The 20,109-nt window shown below is 45.0% G+C and overlaps 2 protein-coding genes across 2 annotated transcripts in view; both read right to left on the reverse strand.

The window, feature by feature from the left end:
• Positions 1 to 3,291: 3,291 nt before the first annotated feature.
• LOC133663157 (rho GTPase-activating protein 20-like) overlaps positions 3,292 to 20,109 on the reverse strand; it is a 46,506-nt gene continuing 29,688 nt past the window's right edge. Inside the window, exons 6-15 of the mRNA XM_062067419.1 lie at positions 18,937 to 19,021; positions 15,693 to 15,770; positions 15,314 to 15,380; positions 14,344 to 14,526; positions 12,265 to 12,470; positions 12,027 to 12,191; positions 11,850 to 11,959; positions 9,709 to 9,889; positions 6,030 to 6,144; positions 3,292 to 5,105 (exon numbers count right to left, since the gene is read on the reverse strand). Coding sequence (XP_061923403.1) covers positions 3,694 to 5,105; positions 6,030 to 6,144; positions 9,709 to 9,889; positions 11,850 to 11,959; positions 12,027 to 12,191; positions 12,265 to 12,470; positions 14,344 to 14,526; positions 15,314 to 15,380; positions 15,693 to 15,770; positions 18,937 to 19,021 — 2,602 coding nt within the window. The 3' untranslated portion in view covers positions 3,292 to 3,693. The remainder of the gene's footprint in view (positions 5,106 to 6,029; positions 6,145 to 9,708; positions 9,890 to 11,849; positions 11,960 to 12,026; positions 12,192 to 12,264; positions 12,471 to 14,343; positions 14,527 to 15,313; positions 15,381 to 15,692; positions 15,771 to 18,936; positions 19,022 to 20,109) is intronic.
• Positions 12,507 to 14,127, reverse strand: LOC133663159 (uncharacterized). Its single transcript, XM_062067420.1, has one exon. It carries the CDS (start codon positions 13,853 to 13,855, stop codon positions 12,671 to 12,673), a length of 1,185 nt encoding a protein of 394 aa, XP_061923404.1. The 5' UTR covers positions 13,856 to 14,127; the 3' UTR covers positions 12,507 to 12,670.

Here is a 20,109-nt window from a genome sequence, read left to right on the forward strand (position 1 = left end):
TATATGGACGTCCACTTCCGCCGTCACTCCTTATATGGAAGTCCACTCAGCAGCCTCTCAAAAGGGGAACAATAAAAGGTCGCATCAGCGCTCAAAGACATCCATCCATCCATTTTTTTACCGCTTTATGATCATAAATGACTGTGTTAGGAGTTTGTCAGACTTAAACATTATTATTGTATCTTTTTTTTTTTTTTTAACAATTTATTTATTTTCTTTTTAAAGGACCATTACTAATGAAAATCAGTCCGGACATTTTAATTTTAATTATTAAAATGACGAGTATGTCCAAGAAGTCAATGGTAAAAAGTTGTAAAAATGTATCAACCAAATACAATAAATTTTTCTTGAATAGATAATTGAGTAGCTTGAAGGTAGAAAAGCAGTATACAAGTATAACCCATTTATTATTTATTTATTTAGATGTATGAATAAAAGAAAATGGATTTATGTATACATATATATACATATATACATATATATATATATTATACCTGTTATATTCATTTTATTTTTAATTTTGGCGACCAAGCTGCCAGTTTTTTTTATTTACCATCAAATATACAGATTTAGTTTTTTACAGTGTAGCTATGTGAGCTACATGCTAACATTACATCTCAATGTTAGCATGATAGCTACATGCTAACATTACATCTCAATGCTAGCTTGTTGCTAGGCTAGCATGCTCGCTGAAGAAAAAACAAAATGGTCAAACTTTACAGCTTCCTTGTCAGTAACTCACCGACAGATAAGTGTTTTGCATTTAAAGATGTGTAGCGAAGCCTGTTTTTTTTCTTTCTTTTCTCCCTATTTGTAACCATGTCCATGATGGAGGGTTTTCCTTCAGTCAGCTAGCACAAACTCCAAAATTAACATCTATGGACAGTTCTCCGCCTGGTGATCGATCGATTGATTGATTGATTGATTGATTGATTGATTGATTGATTGATTGATTGATTATTCAATTGGTCATCGATGAGCTGAGTGTCGTGACAGTGCACCGCTGGCGCGTCATGTTGACATACAATTGTAGGGAAACAGTGACATCAAGAGGCCATTACTGTGTATTACAACAGTTTGCTGCGTCTCCATGGCAACCAGCCTTTGGATTTAAAAAACAAGGAAATAACTAAATAAATCATCTTGACCTGATCTGGACAGAAATAACAATATTAAATTACTAAATGTAATTAAAAAACATGCATGTTTTAAAACATTTTATTTTGCGATCTTCTTTTTTTAAATCAAGCCAAATAAAATAGTTTTTGTTCACAGTTCTTCAATAGACAATCGTCAAAGGACAACAACAACAACAAAAACAACAACAAATAAACACATTTTTAAAAATTATTAAAAAGTATAATTGCAAGTTTGGTCTTTGGCCACCGGAGGGCAGCATAGGACCACATTTGGCATGAATGCCCTCTTTTCTTTGGGAGATGAAATAGAAAGAGCAACTAGAGTGGACGATCACGAGTGGACCAATCACACGTGGGCAATGTTGACTTCGTGTCTTGAAAGTAACTTATTCTAGTCCAAGATCCTTTATGGCAGGAGCGCTCTGCTGTTTTTTTTAAGGTAAAACACTCGTCAAAGATCCTTTATGGCAGCAGAAGTTTGTTTTTAAGGCAAAAGACTAGTCAAAGATCCTTTATGGAAGGAGAACTCTGATGTTTTTAAAGTTAAGTTGAAGTTAAAGTACCAATGATTGTCACACACACACTAGGTGTGGCGAAATAAGGCAGACCACTAGTCAAAGATCCTTTATGGAAGGAGCGCTCTGCTGTTTTTAAAGCATGCAAAACACGTCAAAGATCTTTTATAGCAGCAGGAGTTTGTTTTTAGGGCAAAAGACTAGTCAAAGATCCTTTATAGAAGGCGAACTCTGCTGTTTTTAAAGCATGCAAAATACTAGTCAAAGATCCTTTATGCCAGCAGAACTCTTGTTTTTAAGGCAAAAGACTAGTCAAAGATTATTTATGGAAGAAGTGCTCTCCTGTTTTTAAAGTATGCAAAACACTCGTCAAAGATCCTTTATAGCAGCTAGAATTCTGCCGTTTTTAAGGCAAAAGACTAGTCAAAGATCCTTTATGGCAGCAGAAGTTTGTTTTTAAGGCAAGAGACTAGTCAAAGATCCTTTATGGAAGGAGAACTCTGATGTTTTTAAGGCAAACCACCAGTCAAAGATCCTTTATAGCAGCAGAAGTTTGTTTTTAAGGCAAAAGACGAGTCAAAGATCCTTTATGGAAGGAGAACTCTGCTGTTTTTAAGGCAAAACGCCAGTCAAAGATCCTTTATAGCAGCAGAAGTTTGTTTTTAAGGCAGAAGACTAGTCAAAGATCCTTTATGGAAAGAGAACTGTGCTGTTTTTAAAGTAGGCAAAACACTCGTCAAAGATCCTTTATAGCAGCTAGAACTCTGTTTTTAAGGCAAAACACCAGTCAAAGATCCTTTATAGCAGCAGAAGTTTGTTTTTAAGGCAAACGACTAGTCAAAGATCCTTTATGGAAGGAGAACTCTGCTGTTTTTAAGGCAAACACCAGTCAAAGATCCTTTATAGCAGCAGAAGTTTGTTTTTAAGGCAACAAACACTAGTCAAAGATCCTTTCTTACAGAAGACTCTTTGACATGCGATGTCAAAGATCCTCTATACCAGGGGTGTCAAACTCATTTTAGATCGGGGGCCACATGGAGAAAAATCTACTCCCAAGTGGGCCAGACTGGTAAAATCCCGGCACGATAACTTCTTTTTTTTTGTTTTCTTTGTTTAAAAATAGAACAAGCACATTCTGAAAATGTACAAATCGTAATGTTTTGGGGGTTTTTTACACTTACGTTGCGGTTAATAGTATTCTATCTTTATTTGTCGTTATTTATACTTTCTGAATAAATGATGTGATAATGTTCATCAGTCAACTCATCGGTGTTAATTTTCAATCTATCAAGATAAAAAATTATATCAAAATCAAATAACAAAATGTTATTTATGTAGTTTGATAATTTTCTTTGACTGGTGCACTAACATGTGGTTTATTTTGTACATATGTAGCATCATCTACAAAGAATTGCTATTGCGACATCCAGTGGACACATTTAGAACATTAGTTTCTTTCATTAAAAAATTTCGGGTACGTTTTTATACTTAACAAACTCATTCCGTGGGCCGGATAAATCCTATTCGCGGGCCTGATCCGGCCCTCGGGCCGTACGTTTGACACCCCTGCTCTATACTAAAGAAGATCAGGAAACGAATCACATTTGATGTTTTGAGACATTTATTCAAAGCTCGTACATTTTTGTCTAGTTTCCATGGCGACAGTACAAAAATACATTTGATATTTCTGCCTCATAAATATGATAAGTGACATACCATAATATTTGTCATATACAAGATGACGTCGGTAACCATGGGGACCGATCCGAATAAATACTACAAAGTCTCTCCATTTGCCAAAATAAAAGCTTGATAAAAATATGAATAAAAGCGGAATGTTCATGTGCTAAAAGAGAAGCTTTTATTTTGGCGGCAACATCCGGGAATGTTTGGTGGCGTCTGGTCTCTCAGGATTCCTACTTCCTGTTGGCAGCTTCCGAGAGTCTCTCGCGCTCTTATTTTGGCGGTCCGCGCTGGCAAATGGCAGTGAGGACGCAGGAAGTACCTTTAAGGACCGCCCACTGAGCGCTACTTCCTGGTCAGACGTACGACTCTTCGGCGAAGAAGAGCTGCTCCAAGTCGTCCAATGACGGCTGCCGGGTCTGCCACGCCCTCTTGGCCTGCGTGACGGCCAGCGCCACCTCCTGGCCGCGCCGCACGCCGCCCGAGGCGTCCGAGGAGAAGTAGTCCCGGACGGTGCGGTCGGCGGAGGGCGACAGGCGGGAGCGCGACTCGGCGTGCTGAGGCTCGGCGTCAGACACTCTCACCGCGCCGTCCGGGGGCGGAGCTTTGCGGGAACGAGGTCTGTCCAAGGTGGCGCAGGACTGGCGGGCGTCCATTTTGGCGGGCTCGGACGCGCGGCGTGGAAGCGTCTTGCTAAGTGGGCGCGCCTCGGTGGGCGGAGCCAGAGAGTGGGACTTGCGGCGCTTGAGGACCAACGTTGTGGCGTTTTGTCCGTAGAAGACCCCCGTCGGGGGCTGGGCGGCGTCGCCGGCCGCGAGGGGCGTGGCCTGGTCCTGAAGGAGCCGGAGCTCTCGGACCGTCAGAGTTCTCTCCGCCCCCCTGAAGAACGGCGAGGCGTGCCGCAGCTGCAGCAGCGCCTGCTGGTACGATGGCGGGCTGCTGGAGCGCCGCCGGCCGACCGCCCGGGCGCCCTCGTGGGCGTGTCCGTTGGCGGGCTGCTTCAGAGACAGGCGGCGGTCCTTCTTGAGCCAGGTGTTGGGGTGGGCGCCGTGGGAGGGTGGAGCAGTCTGGCCGGGCGGGGCCTCCCTCTGCGGCGGGGAGCATCCGGGTGACCTTTGGGTGGGGGCGGCGTAGTCCGTGGAGTACTGCGAGAAGGCGGAGTCCAGAGAGCTTAAGGAGGAGCCAGTGGGGGAGGTTGCCGGCGACGACAGACTGGAGCAGCTGGCGTGCAGTCGCAGAGGAGGCGGGGGCGCGTGTTTGCTTTTCCTCCGCCCGCTACCCGGGACTTTAGCTCCACCCTTTCCGTCTCTTTCCACGTTCAACTTCAGTCCCTTTAGACTTTTCTCCAGGAACTCCTCCTCCTCCTCCCCTTCCCCGTCTATGGCGGCGTCGTAGCTCGCCTTTCGTAGCGGCGCCTCCCCACGGATAACCGCCACGGTGGGCGGAGCCGCGGCCAGCGCTGGCTCCGAGCTCCGGCGGGGCCTCCTCCCGGCGCCCTGCGACGACAACGCCCCGTTGGCGTGGCGAGAGCGCGGCTGGCGGACGGCGGGGCTGAAGCGGCGCGGCCTGGACGGCGAGGGGAGCTCCGGCGGCGCGTCGCCCTCGGCGTCGGGGTCGCAGTCGCTCAGCGTGATGACGGAGTCACGGCTGCGGCTGTCGGGCGTGTCGCGGAGGGGAAGCTGCTCCCGGCACGGCGACTCGGGGTCGTCGTTCAGCTCGTTCTCCAGGCTGTCGTAGGACGAGTCGTTGGTCTGGAAGGACGACACGTCTGCGGGCACAAACACACCACAACCCTCACTAACTTCTCCCGAAGAGGCTCCGCCCCCTCCCAGCCTGAACACCAGCCCTCGTAGCGACAATGCCGGGGGTTGGCGCTCAATCAGCGACAAAACTTTTACTTTGAAAAGGTAGATAACATTATTAACTCGTGATTTTTAAGATTAAACATACTAAGTTAGCTAAGAAGCTAGCATAGAAACGTTAGCATGCTAATATAAGTGACGTTAGCATACTTCTAAGATGGCGCCAAGTGTCAAAAATCCTGCTTTTCAGGTTCAAACATACAACATTTGCTAAAAAGCTAGCAAAATGTTAGCATGGCAATATACGCGACGTTAACATACTTCCGAAATGGTGAAAAGTATCAAAAATCATGATTTTTAGGATTAAACATACATTAGCTAAAAAGCTAGCATAAAAATGTTAGCATGCTAATATAAACGATTTTAGCGTACTTCTAAGATGGCGCCAAGTGTCAAAAATCATGCTTTTCAGGTTTAAACATACAAAATTTGCCAAAAAGCTAGCAAAATGTTAGCATGCTAACGTTAGCATGGCAATATAAGTGACGTTAACATACTTCCTGAATGGTGACAAGTATCACAAATCATGATTTTTAGGACTAAACATACAAAATTAGCTAAAAAGCTAGCATAGAAAGGTTAGCATGCCAACATAAGAGATGTTAGCATATTTCTAAGATGGCGCCAAGTGTCCTAAATCCTGGTTTTCAGGTTGAAACATACAAAATTAGCTAAAAAGCTAGCAAAAACGTTAGCATGCTAATATAAACGACGTTAGCATACTTCTAAGATGGCGCCAAGTGTCATAAATCATGATTTTTAGGATGAAACTTACAAAGTTAGCTAAACAGTTAGCATGCTAACAGAAGAGACAAACAGTAATAACTGACCAGAACCGTGCTCGCTGCTGCCGCCCTGCTGGCTGAAGGCTGCAAACAAGGAGGTGACGTCGTCGCCCAAGACCGCCGTGCAGTTCTGGATGAGGTAGCGGACCAGCTCGCACACCTGAGGGGGCGGAGTTTGGGACGTGGTCAGTTGGTCGCCAACGTTAGCAGCTAGCAAGTCCAATAAAATGTCAAACATCGAGATTTAAAAAGACGACTTTTAGGTCGAATCTTTGGTAACCTAAAGTGTCATTTCTTTATTTACTCATTTATTAAACATACTAAATTAGTTAAAAAGCTAGCAAAAAACGTTAGCATGCTAAAATAAGTGACGTTAGCATACTTCTAAGATGGCGCCGAGTGTCAAAAATCATGCTTTTCAGGTTGAAACTTACAAAATTAGCTACAAAGCTAGCATGAAAATGTTAGCATGCTAACATAAGAGACGTTAGCATACTTCTAAGATATCGCACATGATATCACACACATTTAAACACGCTGCAAGACTGCTTGTATCGCACATGATATCACACACAAGTAAACATTCTGCAGGGCTGCTTGTATCGCACATGATATCACACACAAGTAAACATTCTGCAGGGCTGCTTGTATCGCACATGATATCACACACAAGTAAAAACGCTGCAGGGTTGCTTGTATCGCACATTATATCACACACAAGTAAACATTCTGCAGGGCTGCTTGTATCGCACATGATATCACACAAGTAAACACGCTGCACGACTGATTGTATCACACATGATATCACACGCAAGTAAACACGCTGCAGGACTGCTTGTATCGCACATGATATCACACAAGTAAACACGCTGCAGGACTGCTTGTATCGCACATTATATCACACACAAGTAAACATTCTGCAGGGCTGCTTGTATCGCACATGATATCACACAAGTAAAAACGCTGCAGGGTTGCTTGTATCGCACATTATATCACACACAAGTAAACATTCTGCAAGACTGATTATATCGCACATGATATCACACACAAGTAAACACGCTGCAGGGCTGCTTGTGTCGCACATGATATCACACACACAAGTAAACACACTGCAGGACTGCTTGTATCGCACATGATATCACACAAGTAAACATTCTGCAGGGCTGCTTGTATCGCACATGATATCACACACAAGTAAACTGGCTGCAGGGCTGCTTGTATCGCACATGATATCACACACACAAGTAAACACACTGCAGGACTGCTTGTATCGCACATGATATCACACAAGTAAACATTCTGCAGGGCTGCTTGTATCGCACATGATATCACACACAAGTAAACACGCTGCAGGGCTGCTTGTGTCGCACATGATATCACACACAAGTAAACACGCTGCAGGACTGCTTGTATCGCACATCATATCACACGCAAGTAAACACGCTGCAGGGCTGCTTGTATCGCACGTGATATCACACACAAGTAAACACGCTGCAGGGCTGCTTGTATCGCACATTATATCACACACAAGTAAACATTCTGCAGGGCTGCTTGTATCGCACATGATATCACACACAAGTAAACATTCTGCAGGGCTGCTTGTATCGCACATGATATCACACACAAGTAAAAACGCTGCAGGGTTGCTTGTATCGCACATTATATCACACACAAGTAAACATTCTGCAGGGCTGCTTGTATCGCACATGATATCACACAAGTAAACACGCTGCACGACTGATTGTATCACACATGATATCACACGCAAGTAAACACGCTGCAGGACTGCTTGTATCGCACATGATATCACACACAAGTAAAAACGCTGCAGGGTTGCTTGTATCGCACATTATATCACACACAAGTAAACATTCTGCAGGGCTGCTTGTATCGCACATGATATCACACAAGTAAACACGCTGCACGACTGATTGTATCACACATGATATCACACGCAAGTAAACACGCTGCAGGACTGCTTGTATCGCACATGATATCACACAAGTAAACACGCTGCAGGACTGCTTGTATCGCACATTATATCACACACAAGTAAACATTCTGCAGGGCTGCTTGTATCGCACATGATATCACACAAGTAAAAACGCTGCAGGGTTGCTTGTATCGCACATTATATCACACACAAGTAAACATTCTGCAAGACTGATTATATCGCACATGATATCACACACAAGTAAACACGCTGCAGGGCTGCTTGTGTCGCACATGATATCACACACACAAGTAAACACACTGCAGGACTGCTTGTATCGCACATGATATCACACAAGTAAACATTCTGCAGGGCTGCTTGTATCGCACATGATATCACACACAAGTAAACTGGCTGCAGGGCTGCTTGTATCGCACATGATATCACACACACAAGTAAACACACTGCAGGACTGCTTGTATCGCACATGATATCACACAAGTAAACATTCTGCAGGGCTGCTTGTATCGCACATGATATCACACACAAGTAAACACGCTGCAGGGCTGCTTGTGTCGCACATGATATCACACACAAGTAAACACGCTGCAGGACTGCTTGTATCGCACATCATATCACACGCAAGTAAACACGCTGCAGGGCTGCTTGTATCGCACGTGATATCACACACAAGTAAACACGCTGCAGGGCTGCTTGTATCGCACATGATATCACACAAGTAAACACGCTGCAGGGCTGCTTGTATCGCACATGATATCACACACAAGTAAACACGCTGCAGGGCTGCTTGTATCGCACATGATATCACACGCAAGTAAACACGCTGCAGGGCTGCTTGTATCGCACATGATATCACACACAAGTAAACACGCTGCAGGGCTGCTTGTATCGCACATGATATCACACGCAAGTAAACACGCTGCAGGGCTGCTTGTATCGCACATGATATCACACACAAGTAAACACGCTGCAGGGCTGCTTGTATCGCACATGATATCACACGCAAGTAAACACGCTGCAGGGCTGCTTGTATCGCACATGATTTTACACACGAAGTAAAAACACTGCAGGGCTGCTTGTATCGCACATGATATCACACACAAGTAAACACGCTGCAGGACTGCTTGTATCACACATGATATCACACACAAGTAAACACTCTTCAGGACTGCTTGTATCGCACATTATATCACACACAAGTAGACACGCTGCAGGACTGCTTGTATCACACATGATATCACACACAAGTAAACACTCTTCAGGACTGCTTGTATCGCACATGATATCACACACAAGTAAACACTCTTCAGGACTGCTTGTATCGCACATGATATCACACACAAGTAAACATGCTGCAAGACAGATTATATCGCACATGATATCACACACAAGTAAACACGCTGCAAGACTGCTTGTATCGCACGTGATATCGCATGTGTTACATGCAAGCATGTATCATCTACGCTGATATCATGGTCAGATCGGTATGGTCCTACTTCTAGTATCATAGTACACATTCAGGTCCTTCTAGAAGTTCTAAGTCCACAGTGGAGTCACACTCCTGTCTTATTTACAATCTTTGACCACTGGTATCGCACTGCAGCAGGTATCAGACCACATTCATGCACGTGTTGAAATGACCTTTATCGCCGTTATAAAGATCAAAGGCATCATTTGCCCGCCGGGTTGGAGAAATTGCAAGCCAGGTTGTGCACATGAAGCCTTCAGGGCCAGCCTAAGTGTAGGAAATGTGAGCGTGGATGACCTCACCTTCTTGGTGCCCTCCCCCTCCATCTCGGGCGTGGGGGCCCAAAGCATGCTGGGAGCGATGCAGACGGACAGGTTGAAGGCGTTCATCTGGTTGTCGCGGGCGTTGCCTTGGATACGGTGCAGCATCGCCATCACGTGGCGCAGCAGCAGCAGGTTCTCCTCGGGGAGGAGGCGGAGCAACCTGGCAGGTGGAGGAATGACACGCTAATGCTGGGTGTGCTAACGGTAGCATGCTCACACAATGGCAAAGAAAGAGTTAGCATGCTAACAGTTAGCATTTGTCAAGTACAAAGTTAGTTGATTGAGATATACAGTGGCAAAATTGACAACAACAAAAGTTAGCATGCTAACAGTTAGCATTTGTCAAGTACAAAGTTATATGACTGCGGTGTACAGCGACAACATTGACAACAAAAAAAGTTAGCATGCTAACAGTTAGCATTTGTCAAGTACAAAGTTACATGACTGAGGTGTACAGCGGCAAAATTGACAACAACAAAAGTTAGCATGCTAACAGTTAGCATTTGTCAAGTACAAAGTTATATGACTGCGGTGTACAGCGACAACATTGACAACAAAAAAAGTTAGCATGCTAACAGTTAGCATTTGTCAAGTACAAAGTTACATGACTGAGGTGTACAGCGGCAACATTGACAACAAAAAAAGTTAGCATGCTAACAGTTAGCATTTGTCAAGTACAAAGTTACATGACTGAGGTGTACAACGGCAAAATTGGCCCAAAAAATAACGTTAGCACGTTAATGTTAGCCTGCTAACCGTTAACATTTGTCAAGTACCAAGTTATATGAATCTATGGTGTACAGCGGCAAAAATGGCACAAAAAAAAGTTAGTGTGCTAACAGTTAGCATTTGTCAAGCACAAAGTTACATGATTGAAATATACAGCGGCAAAATTGGCAAAAAAATAAATAAATTAGCATGCTAACAGTTAGTATTTGTCAAGTACAAAGTTACATGATTGAGATATACAGCGGCAAAATTGACAACAAAAAAAGTTAGCATGCTAACAGTTAGCATTTGTCAAGTACAAAGTTACATGACTGAGGTGTACAGCGGCAACATTGGCCCAAAAAATAAAGTTAGCACGTTAATGTCAGCCTGCTAACAGTTAACATTTGTCAAGCACAAAGTTATATGAATCTGAGGTGTAAAAAAAAGTTAGCATGCTAGTGTCAGCATGCTAACAGTTGGCATATGCCAAGTACCAAGTTATTTGACTCTTTGGTAAACGGTTGCTAAAATTAGCACCAAAAAAAAGTTAGCATGCTGTTAACAGTTAGCATGTGTCATGTACCAAGTTATATGACTCCGAGGTGTACCATGGCAAAATCGGCAACACAATTTAGCATGTTAATGTTAGCATGTTAACTGGTAGCATGCTAATGTTAGCATATGTCATGGTTATATGACTCCGAGGTGTGTGGCAGCAACATTGGCTGAAAAAGTTAGCATGCTAACGTTAGCACACTAACAGTTGGCATATGTCAAGTACCAAGGTAACTGACTCTGGGCTAAACGGTTGCAAAATTATCCCCCCAAAAAGTTAGCATGTGTCATGACTCTGAGGTGTACCATGGCAAAATTGCCAACAAAAGCTAGCAGGTTAATGTGAGCATGCTAATGTTAGCATGCTAATGTTAGCATGCCTATGCTAATGTTACTGTTAATGTTAGCATGCTAATGCTCATGTTAGCATGCTAATGCTAATGTTAGCATGCTCATGATAATGTTAGCATGCTAATGCTAATGTTAGCATATGTCATGGTTACATGACACTGATATGAATCTGATGTGTATGCCAGCAAGATTGGCTAAAATAGTTAGCATGCTAATGCTAATGTTAATGCTAATGTTAGCATGCTAATGCTAATGTTAGCATATGTCATGGTTACATGACACTGATATGAATCTGATGTGTATGCCAGCAAGATTGGCTAAAATAGTTAGCATGCTAATGCTAATGTTAATGCTAATGTTAGCATGCTTATGCTAATGTTAGCATGCTAATGCTAATGTTAGCATATGTCATGGTTACATGACACTGATATGAATCTGATGTGTATGCCAGCAAGATTGGCTAAAATAGTTAGCATGCTAGGCTAGCGTGCTAACGATGCTACCTGTGTATTTGGCGGGTCATGTGATCACTCCCCTCCAAGTCCATGACGGCCGTCCACTGCTCACAGAGCTCGCCACACAGCAGGCTGCCCGGGATGCTCCGCAGGAAGTCCTGCGTCCAAAAACAAGACGTTGCCCCCGTGCGCTCCTTTCCAAAATAAAAGCCTCCCGAACGTCACCTTCAGCACGGCAGCCACCACAAACACGGACTGGCGCGCGATCTCGGGGTCGTCCGTCCCCGCGTCCAGTCGGTCGCGCAGCTCCCGGCAGGCTTTGGCCCCCGCCGAGCGCCTGAAGACCCCCCTGGTGTAGGGGCCCTCGGCCTGGAGGAAGACCAGCATGTCCTGGTGGGCAACAAGGGGGAGGTTAGGAGGCGAGGTGGACCCTCGGGGGGGCGCCGTGTGACCGGACGCTCACCAGGACCGGCTTGGGCAGCCCGCTGTCCGCCGAGCAGACGGAGCTGAGCGCTCGCCCGAAGAGGCGCCCCGAGGTGGGCGAGGGCGAGGGGGAGGGGGAGGTGGGGCTGAGGGGGGCCAGGGCGTCCAGCTGGGTGCTGGATCCTTTCCAGAAGGGCCAGTTGATTAGGGACCTTTTCCTCTTGAACGACTTGGGCTGAGCACCGTCTGCATGCAGGAAGAAAACCTTCACTTTACCCGACACATGAAACGTGACAAATTCACAGGTTACGAGTCTGTAACTTGACGTTACGAGTCTGTAACCGGACATTGCTAATCTGTAACTAGATGTTACAAGTCTGTAACCTGACGTTACGAGTCTGTAACCGGACGTTGCGAGTCTGTAACCGGGCATTGCTAGTCAGTAACTAGACGTTACGAGTCTGTAACCTGACGTTACGAGTCTGTAACTGGACGTTACTAGTGTGTAACCGGACGTGACGAGTCTGTAACCGGACTTTACTAGTCTGTAACTTGATGTTACTAGTCTCTAACCGGACATTGCCAGTCTGTAACCGGACATTGTTAGTCTCTAACCGGAAATTGCTAGTCTGTAACCGGACATTGCTAGTCTGTAACTGGTTGTTACTAGTCTGTAACCGGACATGACGAGTCTGTAACCTGACGTTATGAGTCTGTAACTGGATGTTATGAGTCTGTAACTGGACGTTACTAGTGTGTAACTGGATGTTACTAGTCTTTAACTGGACATTGCTAGTCTGTAACCGGACATTGCTAGTCTGTAACCGGACATTGCTAGTCTGTAACTGGTTGTTACTAGTCTGTAACCGGACATGACGAGTCTGTAACCTGACGTTATGAGTCTGTAACTGGATGTTATGAGTCTGTAACTGGACGTTACTAGTGTGTAACTGGATGTTACTAGCCTGTAACTGGACATTGCTAGTCTGTAACCGGATGTTACTAGTCTGTAACCGGAAATTGCTAGTCTGTAACCGGACATTGCTAGTCTGTAACTGGTTGTTACTAGTCTGTAACCGGACATGACGAGTCTGTAACCTGACGTAATGAGTCTGTAACTGGATGTTATGAGTCTGTAACTGGACGTTACTAGTGTGTAACTGGATGTTACTAGCCTGTAACTGGACATTGCTAGTCTGTAACCGGATGTTACTAGTCTGTAACCGGACATTGCTAGTCTGTAACCGGATGTTACTAGTCTGTAACCGGACATTGCTAGTCTGTAACCAGACATTGCTAGTCTGTAACTGGTTGTTACTAGTCTGTAACCGGACATGACGAGTCTGTAACCTGACGTCTTGAGTCTGTAACTGGATGTTACTAGTCTGTAACTGGACGTTACTAGTGTGTAACTGGATGTTACTAGCCTGTAACTGGACATTGCTAGTCTGTAACCGGATGTTACTAGTCTTTCTCCGGACATTGCTAGTCTGTAACCGGATGTTACTAGTCTGTAACCGGACATTGCTAGTCTGTAACCGGATGTTACTAGTCTGGATTGTTTTTGGTGATTTAACCCCCAATTCCAACCCTTGATGCTGAGTGCCAAGCAGGGAGGTAACGGCTCCCATTTTTTATAGTCTTTGGTATGACTCGGCCGGGGGTTTGAACTCACAACCTACCCGTCTCCGGCCAGTGGTCATCTTCTTCTGGTGGGGAGCACTAAATGGAAGGACAGTGAGGCAAATTGTCCAAAAGATGGCGCCATAGCCCAAAGAAGAACACACCTTCTCAGTGTATTTGTTTTAAACTGGGAATTAGCTGCGCCGTTTTATAAGCCGCAGGGTTCAAAGTGTGAGGAAATAGTAGTGGCGTATAGTCCAGAATTTACAGTACATGTCAACTGTTTCATTATTGGAAATATTGCATTTACTTTTGAGAATTGTATGACTGAAACCCCTGGGGGTCTACAAGACCTGGGGGTCTACAAGACCTGGGGGTCCACGGGGACCTACAAGACCTGGGGGTCTACAAGACCTGGGGACCTACAAGACCTGGGGGTCTACAAGACCTGGGGGTCTACAAGACCTGGGGGTCCTCGGGGACTTACAAGACTCACCTGTGAATGCAGCCGGACTTTGGCTGACCTTGCTGGGTCTGAGGATGAACTGGCACTGGGTGTCCGGGGGCAGGCACTGATCCAGGAGCAGGACCTCGGGACAGTCCGCGGGGCTGGCGGGGTCCCTCCCTCCCCCGCCGTCCCGCACGTGGCTCATCTTGATGCTGAAGGGGAACTCGTGTCCTGGGGGGGGGGTACAGTCATCATCATCATCATCATCATCATCATCATCATCATCATCATCATCATCATCATCATCCTCATCATCATCCTCATCCTCATCATCATCATCTCTCACAAGACAAACTCTGTGTTTTCAATGAGTGAAAAGAACACACGACTCCACAAACATGTGACCGAAATACTGACAGCAGTCACACACTTCTACAGTAAACATAGTATTGTGTACATTATAGGACCAAATATGACACACATCTACAGTAAACATAGTATTGTGTACATTATAGGACCAAATATGACCAAATATGACACACTTCTACAGTAAACATAGTATTGTGTACATTATAGGACCAAATATGACCAAATATGACACACTTCTACAGTAAACAGAGTATTGTGTACGTTATAGGACCAAATATGACCAAATAGGACCAAATATGACCAAATATGACACACTTCTACAGCAAACATAGTATTGTGTACATTATAGGACCAAATATGACACACTTCTACAGCAAACATAATATTGTGTACATTATAGGACCAAATATGACACACTTCTACAGCAAACATAGTATTGTGTACATTATAGGACCAAATATGACACACTTCTACAGCAAACAGAGTATTGTGTACATTATAGGACCAAATATGACACACTTCTACAGCAAACATAGTATTGTGTACATTATAGGACCAAATATGACACACTTCTACAGCAAACATAGTATTGTGTTGTGGACTCTTTATCAGACAGAACCACACGACATGAAGAAGACGGCGTTCTCACCGATGAGCGGGTATGGCGGCTCGTCCTTGCTGGAGCTGACCCACAGCCGGTGGTCCTTCACGCAGCCCTGCAGTCACAAACACTTTGATTTGACCTCATAAACACTTTGTAGACATCTTTACAAACCACACAATCTAGTGGTACGTCACGTACTAACCCCAACACCAGTCACCGTGGGTAAATGCTCAATAAAAAGAGAATACAACAAATCATTTTCAACTTATATTCAACTGAATAGACTGCAAAGACAACATATTGTCTGGATATATACTTTGTTGTTTTTTGCGCTTTACAGTGAATGTAAGGCTAGGCTAGGCTAGGCTAGGCTAGGCTAGGCTAGGCTAGGCTAGGCTAGGACAAGCACAACCGTGGCCCTCACCGATATCCCCAGCTGCATCAGAGCGGTGCGGATGACGTCGGTGGTGGTGTCTGTGTTGTGGACTGCCAGAGTCTTGGCCTGAGTGGTGAGAGAAAGACCACAGGTGTTACAGAAAGACCACAGGTGTTACAGAAAGACCACAGGTGTTACAGAAAGACCACAGGTGTTACAGAAAGACCACAGGTGTTACAGAAAGACCACAGGTGTTACAGAAAGACCACAGGTGTTACAGAAAGACCACAGGTGTTACAGAAAGACCACGGGTGTTACAGAAAGACCACAGGTGTTACAGAAAGACCACGGGTGTTACAGAAAGACCACGGGTGTTACAGAAAGACCACAGGTGTTACAGAAAGACCACAGGTGTTACAGAAAGACCACAGGTGTTACAGAAAGACCACAGGTGTTACAGAAAGACCACAGGTGTTACAGAAAGACCACAGGTGTTACAGAAAGACCACGGGTGTTACAGAAAGACCACAGGTGTTACAGAAAGACCACAGGTGTTACAGAAAGACCACAGGTGTTACAGAAAGACCACGGGTGTTACAGAAAGACCACGGGTGTTACAGAAAGACCACGGGTGTTACAGAAAGACCACAGGTGTTACAGAAAGACCACAGGTGTTACAGAAAGACCACGGGTGTTACAGAAAGACCACAGGTGTTACAGAAAGACCACGGGTGTTACAGAAAGACCAGGGGTGTTACAGAAAGACCACAGGTGTTACAGAAAGAGCACGGGTATTACAGAAAGACCACAGGTGTTACAGAAAGACCAGAGGTGTTACAGAAAGACCACGGGTATTACAGAAAGACCACAGGTGTTACAGAAAGACCACGGGTGTTACAGAAAGACCACGGGTGTTACAGAAAGACCACGGGTGTTACAGAAAGACCACAGGTGTTACAGAAAGACCACAGGTGTTACAGAAAGACCAGGGGTGTTACAGAAAGACCACAGGTGTTACAGAAAGACCAGGGGTGTTACAGAAAGACCACAGGTGTTACAGAAAGACCACGGGTGTTACAGAAAGACCACGGGTGTTACAGAAAGACCACAGGTGTTACAGAAAGACCACAGGTGTTACAGAAAGACCACAGGTGTTACAGAAAGAGCACGGGTGTTACAGAAAGACCACAGGTGTTACAGAAAGACCACGGGTGTTACAGAAAGACCACGGGTGTTACAGAAAGACCACGGGTGTTACAGAAAGACCACGGGTGTTACAGAAAGACCACAGGTGTTACAGAAAGACCACAGGTGTTACAGAAAGACCACGGGTGTTACAGAAAGACCACGGGTGTTACAGAAAGACCACAGGTGTTACAGAAAGACCACGGGTGTTACAGAAAGACCAGGGGTGTTACAGAAAGACCACAGGTGTTACAGAAAGAGCACGGGTGTTACAGAAAGACCACAGGTGTTACAGAAAGACCACGGGTGTTACAGAAAGACCACGGGTGTTACAGAAAGACCACGGGTGTTACAGAAAGACCACAGGTGTTACAGAAAGACCACAGGTGTTACAGAAAGACCAGGGGTGTTACAGAAAGACCACAGGTGTTACAGAAAGACCAGGGGTGTTACAGAAAGACCACAGGTGTTACAGAAAGACCACAGGTGTTACAGAAAGACCACAGGTGTTACAGAAAGACCACGGGTGTTACAGAAAGACCACAGGTGTTACAGAAAGACCACAGGTGTTACAGAAAGACCACAGGTGTTACAGAAAGACCACGGGTGTTACAGAAAGACCACGGGTGTTACAGAAAGACCACGGGTGTTACAGAAAGACCACAGGTGTTACAGAAAGACCACAGGTGTTACAGAAAGACCACGGGTGTTACAGAAAGACCACAGGTGTTACAGAAAGACCACGGGTGTTACAGAAAGACCAGGGGTGTTACAGAAAGACCACAGGTGTTACAGAAAGAGCACGGGTATTACAGAAAGACCACAGGTGTTACAGAAAGACCAGAGGTGTTACAGAAAGACCACGGGTATTACAGAAAGACCACAGGTGTTACAGAAAGACCACGGGTGTTACAGAAAGACCACGGGTGTTACAGAAAGACCACGGGTGTTACAGAAAGACCACAGGTGTTACAGAAAGACCACAGGTGTTACAGAAAGACCAGGGGTGTTACAGAAAGACCACAGGTGTTACAGAAAGACCAGGGGTGTTACAGAAAGACCACAGGTGTTACAGAAAGACCACGGGTGTTACAGAAAGACCACGGGTGTTACAGAAAGACCACAGGTGTTACAGAAAGACCACAGGTGTTACAGAAAGACCACAGGTGTTACAGAAAGAGCACGGGTGTTACAGAAAGACCACAGGTGTTACAGAAAGACCACGGGTGTTACAGAAAGACCACGGGTGTTACAGAAAGACCACGGGTGTTACAGAAAGACCACGGGTGTTACAGAAAGACCACAGGTGTTACAGAAAGACCACAGGTGTTACAGAAAGACCACGGGTGTTACAGAAAGACCACGGGTGTTACAGAAAGACCACAGGTGTTACAGAAAGACCACGGGTGTTACAGAAAGACCAGGGGTGTTACAGAAAGACCACAGGTGTTACAGAAAGAGCACGGGTGTTACAGAAAGACCACAGGTGTTACAGAAAGACCACGGGTGTTACAGAAAGACCACGGGTGTTACAGAAAGACCACGGGTGTTACAGAAAGACCACAGGTGTTACAGAAAGACCACAGGTGTTACAGAAAGACCAGGGGTGTTACAGAAAGACCACAGGTGTTACAGAAAGACCAGGGGTGTTACAGAAAGACCACAGGTGTTACAGAAAGACCACGGGTGTTACAGAAAGACCACGGGTGTTACAGAAAGACCACAGGTGTTACAGAAAGACCACAGGTGTTACAGAAAGACCAGGGGTGTTACAGAAAGACCACGGGTGTTACAGAAAGAGCACGGGTGTTACAGAAAGACCACAGGTGTTACAGAAAGACCACGGGTGTTACAGAAAGACCACGGGTGTTACAGAAAGACCACGGGTGTTACAGAAAGACCACAGGTGTTACAGAAAGACCACAGGTGTTACAGAAAGACCAGGGGTGTTACAGAAAGACCACAGGTGTTACAGAAAGACCACAGGTGTTACAGAAAGACCACGGGTGTTACAGAAAGACCACGGGTGTTACAGAAAGAGCACGGGTGTTACGTGAGCAGAAGGATGAATTTCCCCACAACAAAGTGCGACAAAGGAGAATCTTACGTAAGCACAGTTTCCGATGTCCTTGGCAAATATCTTCAGCGGGACAGTCTTGGGGTCGTCACTCCGCTTTCCCTCGCTGATCCCACTGAGTGGCCAAACAGACGGCAGGTCACATTTTGCCCTACGCTTTGAACCCTGCGTCTTATAAAAGGGCGCGGCTAATTTATGCATTTTCTTTCCCGCTGACGGACATAGAACAAAACAACCGGCAAAGACCCCTAAAAGGTGTGTTATTGTTTGTGCTACGGCGCCATCTTTTTGGACGACTTCGCTCACTCCTCCTGTTTGGACCGAGCTTTCAACAGGAAGTACAAGTGCAGTTCCGTCTTCTGGCCGTCCGTAGCGTTCCCACTCGTATGGTTTCTCCATTCATCGCTCCAAGCAACGTCTTGTAAGTTTTACAATAGAACTACAACTATTCTTACTTACTAAAGCGTCCCATGTGTGATGTCTGTCGGAGTGTTGTCATGCATATTTGTACACGCTATCGTCATGTAATGAAGCTCGTGTAATTAGCATTAGCCAATATGCTAATTATTAACTTACAATGGCATTCTTTTCGTGTTGTTTCACTCTCACAAACTCCTCAGTAAATTCACCAAAACGTCAGCGTGGAGTTATTGAGTCTGTTTAGCTGATTGGAGAGCTAGCTTGCGCAGCTAGTGGGTCCATGATCGTGACTTCTGTTTTGTTTGATCAGCCGTTTTACTGCCTTGTTACAGACACTGTTTGGAAACAATTAATGTGTAAAAAAGTCATTTATATATCTGCCACTTATAGTGTTATATTATATAGTATTTAAATATGTATTATTACCACCATGTTGATGTATTCACACATGTAATATTCTACATCAATCATTCATCTTTTTATGCAAGTAACACTAGTAGTCGTTATTAAAGCTTTCTGTTGTTTACTTTTTACAGCTTTCAGGCCCACAGTTTGCATCCGATCGGATCTGTTCAAGAATCAAAAAGTTTGGCTCACTTGGGACAATTATTTGTTGTCATTCCAAAATGCAAAAATTACCCAGAATTCCAGGTTTTCCCATAAAATTCTCCCCCTTTTTTGACGGCTTTCTTCTCCCACAGTTTTCATCTGATCAGAACCGTTGGAGAATCAAAACATTGGGCTCACTTGGGACACGGTAGCAATTATTTGTTGTCATTCCAA

The sequence above is a fragment of the Entelurus aequoreus genome, linkage group LG13, assembly GCF_033978785.1.
Source record: "Entelurus aequoreus isolate RoL-2023_Sb linkage group LG13, RoL_Eaeq_v1.1, whole genome shotgun sequence".
Classification (NCBI taxonomy): Eukaryota; Metazoa; Chordata; class Actinopteri; order Syngnathiformes; family Syngnathidae; genus Entelurus; species Entelurus aequoreus.

Coding starts and splice junctions, on each gene's coding strand:
- LOC133663159 (XM_062067420.1), bottom strand. CDS start 13,855: ATGGGAGCCGTTACCTCCCTGCTTGGCACTCAGCATCAAGGGTTGGAA.